The 12,680-nt window shown below is 39.9% G+C and overlaps 1 protein-coding gene across 2 annotated transcripts in view; it reads left to right on the forward strand.

Annotated features, from left to right (window-relative positions):
* The window catches only part of LOC111971979 (metabotropic glutamate receptor 8), a 200,606-nt gene that overhangs the window by 161,219 nt on the left and 26,707 nt on the right, over positions 1–12,680 (forward strand). For both annotated transcript variants that reach the window (XM_023998781.2, XM_023998779.2), the window contains exon 7: positions 9,732–9,932. In XM_023998781.2, coding sequence (XP_023854549.1) covers positions 9,732–9,932 — 201 coding nt within the window. The remainder of the gene's footprint in view (positions 1–9,731; positions 9,933–12,680) is intronic.

Consider the following 12,680-nt stretch of genomic DNA (forward strand, 5'->3'; position numbering starts at 1 on the left):
TAAGTTAGGGGTAACCACCCCATTTGGTCTATGAATCACAGTAAGTTAGGGGTAACCACCCCATTTGGTCTATAACTCCCAGTAAGTTAGGGGTAAACACCCATTGGTCTATAAATCCCAGTAAGTTAGGGTAAACACCCCATTTGGGTCTATAAATCACAGTAGTGTTAGGGGTAACACCCCACTTTGGTACCTATAAATCACAGTAAGTTAGGGGTAAACCTTTTAGGTCCTATTGATTTCCTTTTCTTTTGGCCTTTAAACACTGCACTACTTTGATGACACAAATTAGGTCCAGGAAAGATACTTGTGTAGTGTAAAGAGACAGATCTAGATGCAAATCTCTCTTTAACTACCTCCGGAGTGGTACAGTGTAAAGACAATGGCTCTCCCACACCACATGTCCCTGCAACAATTACCTTAATACCAGTAGACAGCATTTTTGCTCTGTTAGCCAAATTGAACATTAAATGCTTTTCAAGTATCCACACATTTGTCAATCATTGCATTAATCAAGTGTGTGGAATATGGTATGTGGAATATGGAATATGGTTTAGATGAGAAGCTTTTATTAGTTATTATTAGTCTATTCACTATAGTATTTATGGTGGGGGAAAGTGGGGTATATTGAGCCCTTTTTTACATTCATCACCAGTACGTCAAGGGAAATAAAGTATTCTTTCTAACAAAGATATTTACATATATTTAAGGATGTTGTCTATCTCTGGAAAACATAACGGTTTTAAAAACATAACTTGGGACAAATGACCTCGGGCTTGGGGTAAGTTGAGCGTAGGGACAGGGTAAGGTGAGCCTTGGGGTAAGTGGGTGATGGTATCCTGTGACAATGGGTGACGGTGCCTCAAGGTCAAAGTTTAATTAATGTAATGGGGTGGGGTATATTGTATATCTTAAATGTATGCCTACATTCAGATATAGATCTCTATGTTCAGTATTACTCACATGCTGACTACACCGGCCACGCGCATGCGTTCACGTGAGCCACTGCACGCATGTTGATTTTCTCCATCCACACCAGACGCGACCATGACAGGCAGGTTAAAATATCAAAACTAACTGTGAACCAACTACATTAATTTGGGGGCAAGGTCGAAACACACATGAAACATTCATGGACATTTAGCTATCTTGCTGTTGCTAGCTAAATTAGCTGGGATATTAACATTGGGTTGTTATTTTACCTGAAATGCAAATGGTCCTTTTTTTTTTTTTTTTGACCTGGAATCATACACAATTGTGGGTTTCTCTCGTCCGACCATTAACCCTTGAAAAGCTGGGMATCGAGTAATGCCGTTCTGAACCAATGCATTCTAGTAGTCTAATAAATACATATGCTATTGCAAAAATAATCATTTTGTTGTGTTTTTGAAGATCTTAGGTAACATTATMATTTGTTTATGTTACTGTAGGCTTTTCATTGTAAAAATGAAAAACCACAAAACACCACAATTCAAGTGTCATACACCATCACAAAGAAAAGTATTATTATTTTAAAGCAGGTCTTAAGAAATACATTGTGTTTCAATAGAACAGAATAGCATATTTAAAGTGTTATTATGTTACTAGTCTGTGCTTGGTAGCCTTTGCAATGCGTACTCACACAACGTGGCCAGTCTGGTTTGGGTGTTACCCTTCTATTTCTTGACCAGTTGTCTGGGACAGGGATGTTGTTTCACTGTGCCATGACTCAAGAAATAGAAGGGTAACACCCAAACCAATTTCTCTACAGGCTACTAAGCCTAAGAAACTAGTCCGCGAGATTCTTGAAATGTTTATCAAGCTCAGACTCCATGTCATCAGATAAAACCTTGTGTGCCTCTCCCATAGCCTTTCTTTAGCACAGGTACGTTCCTTTTCTTTTTTTGTCACTGTACCTCTTCAGTGTCATTCAGTCTATTTTTTAATCCCTTGCTGTTGCTCGAATAGACTTCTTCCCTTCTCCCACTTCCTTGGCTACTCTGTCAAGAACATATTTTACTCATGTAAATCCATGTTGAGAGAGAGAGAGAGAGAGAGAGAGAGAGAGAGAGAGAGAGAGAGAGAGAGAGAGAGAGAGAGAGAGAGAGAGAGAGAGTCACTTGAGAAAAATTTGAACATGCTCTATGGCTCTATGGGGGTGGTCTTGAAGGGCCACAGTCATTAATTGTAATTAATTAAGATAATTAAATATCTTAGACACAACGACCCGAGGTCAGAGGGCACAGTGTCTGCATTCCATCATGCCATTTGTGCGCCCTAGGTGATATTGTCAGTGTGACTCTGTTAAGCTGTAGACATGTTTACAGTCTGTACATCTAAGCACCTCATTTCCCACCAGATAAGTGTGTCCCTTTTTTAAAAGCAATCCAATAACTTAATTATACCCTCCTACCACCCACCCAAGCAAATGAAACTGAATGAGGAAATCAATGCAATTTCTGAAGATAGTTTTTCTCCTCTTCCCCAACTTTATGACTACTGTGAATGTCATAATCTTTTCCCCTGGCTAGTAATGAGCACGTAGTCAAAAGAAACAACTAAATATTGCCATAAATACAGGTAGGCTTACTATTTACAGTAACAAGTGTCCAACACGATTGTCATGACAACAATRCCATGGAGTATTTTACCTTGTTTTCGGCCACAGCTGTATCACATCTTTCAGTTTCACTTTCCCTATCATGCAACAGACACACTTGAGCTTTAAATGTTCACGGCACAATCACTTCTTAATTTCCCCAAAAAGTACGAGTTACTTTTTGCAGTATACTTACACACTCATTTTGTATTTTCACCAATAGGAGTAAGCATAGAAAACTAACCATGAACAAGACTGGTAAGAGGTTCAACCTACAGGACCTGAATCAGTGCAGACTGCCCTAAGACAAAGAGAGCAGGCTGATGTCAATTTGACTTAGATTATAAATATTTGATTACAGACTTCTGCTTTCTTGCACTTTACCTCAGCTGAGGAAAGTAACCCATTTGTCTCCTCTTTTCAAAACGGTTGCTACTGTTCAATTCCCCTTCAAAGATTCAAAGGTACATAATACTTTACAAATTCCCTGAAAGAGGTTTGGAGTCACATGAAAGCTTAATCTTGGCATCCATTTCATCCTGCCCATTTGATGATACATCTTTTGCACTCTCATGTGCTTGATTCCAAACATATCCCGATCAAACGCGATTTTGACAAAACTCTTCCCTCTCTAATGCCCTGGCTTCTTGATTTGAAAGCAGACTGAAAGTCAGGGGAGGAGTCGCCTTCTTTTGGGGGCTGGAGATGGAGGCTAAGAGCACAGCACTTTTTGGAAAGGACACATTTTTCGTTCAGGGTTTTCTTCAAAGTCTTAAATGGCTCTGTTATCTTCCGCCAAACATCTTCCCAAGGTTGCCATTAGTATCAAAGGCCCGCTTTGACATTCTCCTTTGAAAGTGATGGCGAAGCAGGAGCGAAATAGTTTATAATAGTGAAGAGCATAGGAGCTGTAGTGATGTTTAGAGGTTCTGCCACATGCCAATATCTTAGAGGAGATAGTCCTGGTCAGCCTGCCTTATACTGGATATTAACAGTCTACATTCGGTGGATTGGACAGAATGATAGGGCTTTTAAGGCTTTGGAATGGATACCCTTGCATTGACATGTTTTCTAGGTCTTGTATAGGCACTCAGTAAAGTAAGACGGTCAGTTGTGGAAATGGATCGTCTGCAGTGGACATCTCTGATCTAGCCCCAACATCTTGGACAGAGTGCAGTCGTAAAAACAATGAACCCAGCTAAGAGCGGAAAATAACTTGTGCCGGTAGTTTGAGGATATTTATTAGGGGACAGACGCTTAGTGTCGTGCCAGTGTCCTGCCAAATTCCTTAGGGCTACTTCCTCATTGCCAAAAAATGGGTGATCTGACCCGGCTATGCAAATACCCTGCCTGATTTGCATATATTGTTAATTGGAAATGTATAAATTAGCTATGCAGAGGAAAACCCCAATCAACTCCCATCTTCCTTCTCAGCTGTCATAGTTGGCTGCTGTAGTTCAAATAAACACATGTCAAATATACACATGTCAAATAAACACATGTCAAATTGACACATGTCAAATAGACACATGTCAAATAGACACATGTGTGTGGCAGCGAAAGTGTCTAGGCCAGCGTGTAATTGCACATTTGTTAGTTTAAAGCCTTTTTAAAATATTACATTTCTTAATGAGGGAAAACAGAACGTCATTAGCATAGCCCATGTGAATGGAATGATTTATCAGAACTTAACCGTGTCACTCAGCCATGCCATATGGGCTGCTCTGTAATTGGACCCCTCTCTCAATGATTAGACCAAATTTGTATGTCCATTATTAGTAGATCATATTAAACTCCTAGTTCCTCAGTCAAATCATCCAAAGGACACATTCTCCATTCTGACCCAGAGAAGGAAAACTGAAACATCTATTTCATGCAACATTTTGTTGCCTTGCGTGTACTAGCTACCAGTAAATCCTGACCAGATAAGAATTTAGATTTATTTTGAAAGTGAATGACTGTGGCAATGAGTGAACTTCACATCATCTTAACAGTTGCTCCACAACCCAGGGACAATGCTCAGTGATGAGCAGTGATGTGTTATCTTGATTACATTGTTTCAGGACAACTTTGTAATTTTGCATTAGATAGAGAGGCCAGTTGAGGTGTAGGCCCCCGCTTTGTGCTCAATAGTTTTCCATTTCTCACAACAAATGTTTTTTAATTATAGTCTGTGTGCTTACTCACAGTGGCTGCTCTGCTCACTCATAATGACTCTAACCTCAACAGATAATCAACCTTAATCAGGAAAAATTAAGACATTTCTTTGAGTAAAAGCTGAACACTGCCTTAAGGACCATCCACAACAAGGACAATAATTATAACGATAGCTAGAACACTACAAAAATAAAAGTTGTTCTATTCAAGTGAACAGCAGCGTCCACACTACGTGGAGAATGATAACGGTAGTTATTGTTGGGATCACTTTCAGAGCAACGTTTTCCCTTTCCCCCCAACAATACAACGTCAACAACCAATCAAAAACTAGTTCGATTGAAGTGTTCTAGGTTCTAGGTACGCGAGGAAAAGCCTCTCGGAGAGGAGAGGAGGGAAGTTTTCCTAAATAACTGGGCATGTGAGAATAATGGCAGCCATATTAATTATAGGACGACTTGGGAGACTGATGATCCATGACAGAGAGAACATCTCAGTGTCTGAAGAAGCCCATATTTTCCTTTGGCATCTGTTAACGCTGATACATCCTGGCAAAATACAGCATATGAGAGTCCTGTTAATACCTTTCTGGACCTTGTAAACTGTCGAGAATAGACCCATAACTTATCAGAATGGTTGCATAATCAGGTCTAGGCTGTATACAGTTATTTCGACATGAAACATGCATTCAAAACAGGACGTTTGAGCTTTTATTCAAATTAGCCTACATTTTACAGCCTAAACAATAGTTTGCAGACCAGGGACAGGGTAAGGCAAGTTTGCAAACACTTAGGTTGGAGTCATTAAAACCCGTTTTTCAACCCCTCCACATATTTCTTGTTAACAAACTAGAGTTTTGGCAAGTTGGTTCGGAAATCTACTTTGTGCATGACACAGATAATTTCTCCAACAATTGTTTACAGACAGATTATTTCACTTATAATTCACTGTATCACAATTCCAGTGGGTCAGAAGTTTACATACACTAAGTTGATTGTGCATTTAAACAGCTTGGAAAATTACAGAAAAGGATGTCATGGCTTTAGAAGTTTCTGATGGGCTAATTGACATCATTTGAGTCAATTGGAGGTGTACCTGTGGATATATTTCAAGGCCTACCTTCAAACTCAGTGCCTCTTTGCTTGACATCTTGGGGAAATCTAAAGAAATCAGCCAAGACCTCWGAAAAAAATGTGTAGACCTCCACAAGTCTGGTTCATTCTTGGGAGTTATTTSCAAATGCCTTCAGGTACCACAGTCATCTGTACAAAACAATATTACGCAAGTATAAACACCATGGGACCACGCAGCCATCATACCGCTCAGGAAGGAGACGCGTTCTGTCTCCTAGAGATGAACGTACTTTGGTGCGAAAAGTGCAAATCAATCACAGAACAACAGCAAAGGACCTTGTGAAGATGCTGGAGGAAACAGATACAAAAGTATCTATATCCACAGTAGAACTAGTCCTATATCGACATAACCTGAAAAGCCGCTCATCAAGGAAGAAGCCACTGCTCCTTAACCGCCATAAAAATGCCAGACTACGGTTTGCAAAGATTATACTTTTTGGAGAAATGTCCTCTGGTCTGATGAAACAAAAATAGAACTGTTTGGTCATAATGACCATCGTTGTGTTTGGAGGAAAAAGGGGAGGCTTGCAAGCTGAAGAACACCATCCCAACCATGAATTACGGGGGTGGGAGCATCATGTTGTGGAGGTGCTTTGCTGCAGGAGGGACTGGTGCACTTCACAAAATAGATGGCATCATGAGGGAGGAAAATTATGTGGATATATTGAAGCAACATCTCAAGACATCAGTCAGGAAGTTAAGGCTTGGTCGCAAATGGGTCTTCCAAATGGACAAGCATACTTCCAGTACTTCCAAAGGTACTGGAGTGGCCATCACAAAGCCCTGACCTCAATCCCATAGAACATTTGTGGGCAGAACTGAAAAAGCATGTGCGAGCAAGGAGGTCTACAAACTTGACTCAGTTACACCAGCTCTGTCAGGTGGAATGGGCCAAAATTCACCCAACTTATTGTGGGAAGCTTGTGGAAGGCTACCCGAAACATTTGACCCAAGTTAGACAATTTAAAGGCAATGCTACCAAGTATTAATTKAGTGTATGTAAACTTGTGACCCACTGGAAATGTGATGAAAGAAATAAAAGCTGAAATAAATCATTCACTCTACTATTTATTCTGACATTTCACATTCTTAAAATAAAGTGGTGATCCTACCTGACCTAAAACAGGGCATTTTTACTTGGATTAAATGTCAGGAATTGTGAAAAACTGAGTTTAAATGTATTTGGCTAAGGTGTATGTAAACTTCCAACTTCAATTGTACATTGAAATATTATTGCCAGTTGTCACTATGACATTGAACACACCCTGAAGCACTGAATGGTCTATATTACCACCTTATTAATATCCCTACAGTGTGCAGTAGTATGCTTTGATCAGTTGATTGACAGATGTAGGCTACTGTAGAACAATACATGATAAACTTTCCTCTAGCGTGGATGCTCGCTGACGTTTTATAGTTATGTATAATTGATCATTATAGCTCTCGTTATAGTTAGTGTTAGTGTGCCTTGGTGTGGATAGCCATTTAGCCTGTTTGGTAGGCTGCTGTCTCACCGATTGATTTGCCACAGACTGAGCATGGCTGCAACCCTTTGACTCCACCTTCTGCCAGGTTTAGGTGCTATCTCACTCAGCTTCACTGTTTTATCAATTCAAGTTTCTTCCCAACCTGGCTAGTTGGTCAATTATATCCAAGATATACCTATATACCTACAGTAGGTGGGGATGCAGTTGGTTTCATTTCTAGTAATGAGAAGTACATGACTAGAATTCTATACTTTTGAGTTGAGATTAGTGCATACTAATGACGGCTAGGCATATTTCGTACAATTTTGTCTGCTTAGTTTGTCTGTGTATTCTATAACAAAGAGAAATCTTGCAGGACAAGGCCAGACTTAGAAGCATATCATTATTATTGCCGCGTTGACAGATTTCTGACGTTAGCAATAAACAATGGGGAGTATAACGATAAGCTATTCATGTAATGTTCAGGCTTGTCAGACCAGACGTGTCGTATATGCCTTGACGTTGGAGTTGTTGGTCTTTTCCTCGATTAATCTCATCACACAAGACTATCTCTGTAATTAGTTTGTCATTTATCTAATTTTCTAATCTATTTGAAACATAGTGATGCCCCCCTGTGCATGAGAGAAAATGGGAAACAGAAACTAGTCAGTCATGTTGAGAGGGAATTAAATGTGTCCTTGTAAGTGATGTTTAATTGAAACGCCAGAACCCGTGATTAAGTTGTCTGTGTATTGCCGCACATTATTCAATATGATAAAGGGATTTCATCTCCCGTGTACTATCGGCTAGCCTCGTTAGCAAACACACAGAGGCAAATACACCCTGTGAGGTTTTCTCTTCGTCTAGTGAACTGTGTCCTAGAATAAAGCTTACGTTTTGCTGGTGCTGTACGATGGAGATTCTGTTTTATGAAGTCGTTTTGCTGGTGCTGTACGATGGGGATTCTGTTTTATGAAGTTCGTTTTGCTGGTGCTGTACGATGGGGATTCTGTTTTATGAAGTTCCAAGTTATTTACCCCTCTTGTGTAATGCGAAATCATCTTTCATAGTTTTTTTAATGTGAGACCCATTCTTTAGAGCAGCAGTGTGATATATTATGTAGACTTTTTCATTTTCCAGTGTAATTTGCAGATGTCTCGAATTGCTCATACTTGTAGATTAGTACTAATGATTCAGGTGTTCTGGAGTAATTCCCTCAAGGAAAACTAATGATTAGCAAACGTGGACAGTGCAAGTTCAGTATGTGCATACTGATTCATATAGAACTAAGTTTCCTACAAAACAAAGTTTCCCACATAATTAAGTTATAGCACATCAAACCAGTTATGGAAACTATGGACTTTGTCCAAACCCTATTTGTCTGATACAGAATGTTTAGTAAACTGAACAACTGCCCCACACCTTGCTGTCAGGTAGTCGTGATCAAATGTACATTTGAATATTTCTTTACATTTACATTTACATTTAAGTCATTTAGCAGACGCTCTTATCCAGAGCGACTTACATGTCACATAGTTTTCTCATGACAAGGAAATACTGGCCCTTACCTACAATCGTGACTACTGAGCAGCAACATCTTTCAATTTGAGTATGAACTGTGCAAGTCATGCTCCAATCATGCTGGGTCTACAGACAAGTAATCAGTCTTTCCTGCTGGGCCAAATGCCTCCCTTTCAGACAGATCTGTCACACCAAGAGCTGCTATCAAATTTCATTGAATTTCATTTACAAGGGCCTATTAATGCAAAGATGTCAAGATCCTTGAATGAGGGCTTGCTCGACCAGATAGTTCACCACACACTTTCTTTAAACTTCTTTTCTCTGTTTGTGGCCAGAGGAATCTGAAGAAAAGTTTGAGAAACMTAACAATGGCTGTTTTTTCACTATTGTAGTCACTAGTAGACACCTGAAACATAATTCTCTGCAGTGGGTCATGTACATTACATAACTGCTGCTTGTAGGGAATGTGAATTGAAATCAATGTAATCAAAAGGTGAATTATTTTTGTTTGCAGTGGTTCCRACGTCCTCTTAATTACAAGCATACGTACAGTAGGATACAAAAGGTTATTTGAAATGCTAGTGCTGTCTGCATGTGCCTAAAGTGAAAATGGTTGACAGTTATATTGTGAGATGTATGTATTGTGACATGTTATATTCAACTGTGAGATGTAATCATTCATACAAGGACTGTGTGAAAAAGTCAGGGATATTCATATTGAATAGATCACGAACGTGGGAGTCTTAAGTATCGACTGCCTTATTCTTCAATTCACACCTACTCAGTACAACTGCCGAATACTGGAGAATTTGACAGTCAACAACAGAACTGTCTATTGAACAGTGGCATTTATCTTGCTGTTTTTCTCCTCTTGTCCAGGACTGGAGAAGGTAGGTCGTGACTCAACCTAYGAACAGGAGGGGAAGGTACAGTTTGTGATGGATGCTGTATATGCCATGGCCCACGCCCTACACCGAATGCACCGAGAGCTCTGCTCAGGGTACCCAGGCCTGTGTCCACGCATGGCCAACATTGACGGCAAGGAGCTACTGACCTTCATCAGGGCGGTAAACTTCAATGGTAAGGACCCTTTTCAACACATCATCATCATCACTGTCATCATCTTCATCATCATCATGTGGCATACACTTTTCCAACTTGCATTCTTCCTCAATACATGATTATTATGGAACCTTCCCCTACATTTCCATTATTGTCTCACTCCTTTGTTTCTGTTTCATTGTCGTTATACCCTCTACAGACACTTCATTCATTACTGCAATTCCTCCTCCTCAAGCACCTGATCATTTATTCATCTCTCAGCCTTGACCTCTTCATTTCTCCAATACTGTGTTTTGGTTAAKCATGTCACATGACCTTACTTTTTCATCAAATTATCCAGCACCATCCTCAGACAATTGCTTTAAATGTTTGTCTAATTCTCATTTCTGGAAAAGGCTTACTAAAATAAAGCGTAAGATCCAGGTCATGTGACATGATTAACCAAAACACTAATACAATGCCCTCTCCTAATAAAATGCCCTCTCCTCTTCTTTATTTAACTAGGCAAGTCAGTTAAGAACAAGTTCTTACTTACAATGACGGCCTAGGAACAGTGGGTTAACTGCCTTGTTCAGGGGTAGAACGACAGATTTTTCCCTTGTCAGCTCGGGGATTCGATCTAGCAACCTAGATCGAGGCTACCTGCCGCCCCTCTTCACTCTCCTCCTCTGCTCTTCTCTCTTCACTCTCGGCAGGTAGCCTAGTGGTTAGAGCATTGAACTAGTAATTTAAAAGTTGTAAGATCAAATTCCCGAGCTGATAAGGTACAAATCTGTCGTTCTGCCCCTGAACAAGGCAGTTAACCCACTGTTCCTAGGCTGTCATTGAAAATAAGAATTTGTTCTTAACTGACTTGCCTAGTTAAAAAAAAATAACTCTGCTCTTCTCTCTTCACTCTCATCTGCTCTTCTCTCTCCGCGCTCCTTCTCTTCTCCTGATTCGTCCAGTTTCTCCTCTCATCTTGTTCTACATATTTTCACAGTCTTGGTCATCTGTCAAGATGGGTCTTCTTTGAGGGTAGCCATAGATAGATCTCTGTCAGCTAGACTAGAGATTCACAGTCTCTGTGTTCAATTCTTATCATGGGTATTGTCTCGGGTTCAATAAAACAAATTGGTATTCATACAGTATCACAGTAATTGTTGGCTTATACATGCAGTAAAGAGGTCAATCGAACTCGACCAAAAGAATGGAAATGCCATGGAATATGCGTGGGGGAAAGATCCCAAATCTCCTCATTTCCCCCGTCAAAATTAGCCTACAATTAGGATATTGTTTATTTGTATATTTCACACTATGTTGAGGTAAAAATCSGAGTATAATGCTTATATGGATGTCAACCCCAATATATGTTTATGTCATCATCATCAATCAACTGCATTACAGCTAAAAACAGCTTTGACTACCACCACTGATTTCTGTATGCTAGCTATGCTACCAGCTCATACGAATGGGAGTTAGCATTTAGCAGTTACTTCTTCTAAACCTGAAAAAGGACAACTTCTAAATGTTCTACATTGAAAACAGACAAATATATCAAAATCTGACTTTAGTAACCACATTGTGGGCCTCTTACAATACATCAATCATGGCTGATTTGACGAATATCCATTTTGTTAGAACAGRTTTTTTGAATGTGCGCCAATCCGGCATCCTTCTTCGATCCCACACGATCTGTTTCAATCTGTAATTCATGGTTTGATTATTATTTGTCACTTCCATGGCTTGGATTAGCGCTTCAGAGAGTGAATCCATGATTAATAAGCTCCACGGCTGTCAAAAACTACTTTTAGGAACACTTCAAGAACCAATAGTCTGACTCTTCACTCTAACAAACTCCAATGAAAAAATWATGGGGAGTCTTTTGCTTTTAAACGGATAAGAAAAAGCTCAGTACTTCTGATTCAGCTCTACCGTCTTCATCAATGGGATGAATAACATCAGGCATTTATCACCACCAGCACAACCACACATCACCATATATTTTACACATATAGAGCTTAAAGCTGTAGAATCTAACTCTGAGGTTCTTAATTGTTTCTAAGCTAAGATTATGTTTCATACTTCATTTCATTACTTAGAACTACATAGCTAATTCACCATAAAGTAACTATTTGTCAGATAGGATTCTCTTCCTATTGTGTTTTTATCACGTGTGCTAGACGGATAATTCACAGATACAACTCAGAACATACAGTCGTTTATATGTCCCTCTCTCTCTTCAGCTCAGAACATACAGTCATTTTATGTCCCTCTCTCTCTTCAGCTCAGAACATACAGTCATTTATGTCCCTCTCTCTCTTCAGCTCAGAACATACAGTCATTTTATGTCCCTCTCTCTCTTCAGCTCAGAACATACAGTCATTTATATGTCCCTCTCTCTCTTCAGCTCAGAACATCACAGTCCATTTCCCTTATCTCCTCTGCTTCCGTCTTTCAGTTCAGAAGTCTCTACACGTCCAGCTTAACTGTCCCTCTCCTCTCTCTCCTTCAGCTCACGAGTACAGGCTACAGCATCACTGTGTACTACTGCCTCCTCGTTCTCCTCAGCACTCGAACGCAACATAACACGTCCAATTTAGTATGTTCCCTCTCATCTCTGCGACCAGCTCAGGACGAGCTCAAGGACCGAGCGTCATGTCTTACTGTCCCTCTCTCTCTTCAGCTCAGAACATACAGTCATTTTATGTCACCTGTCTCTCTTCAGTTCAGAACATACAGTCATTTATATGTCTCCTTCTCTTTCAGCTCAGAACATACAGTCAT

Source organism: Salvelinus sp. IW2-2015, linkage group LG13 (genome assembly GCF_002910315.2).
Source record: "Salvelinus sp. IW2-2015 linkage group LG13, ASM291031v2, whole genome shotgun sequence".
NCBI lineage: Eukaryota > Metazoa > Chordata > Actinopteri > Salmoniformes > Salmonidae > Salvelinus > Salvelinus sp. IW2-2015.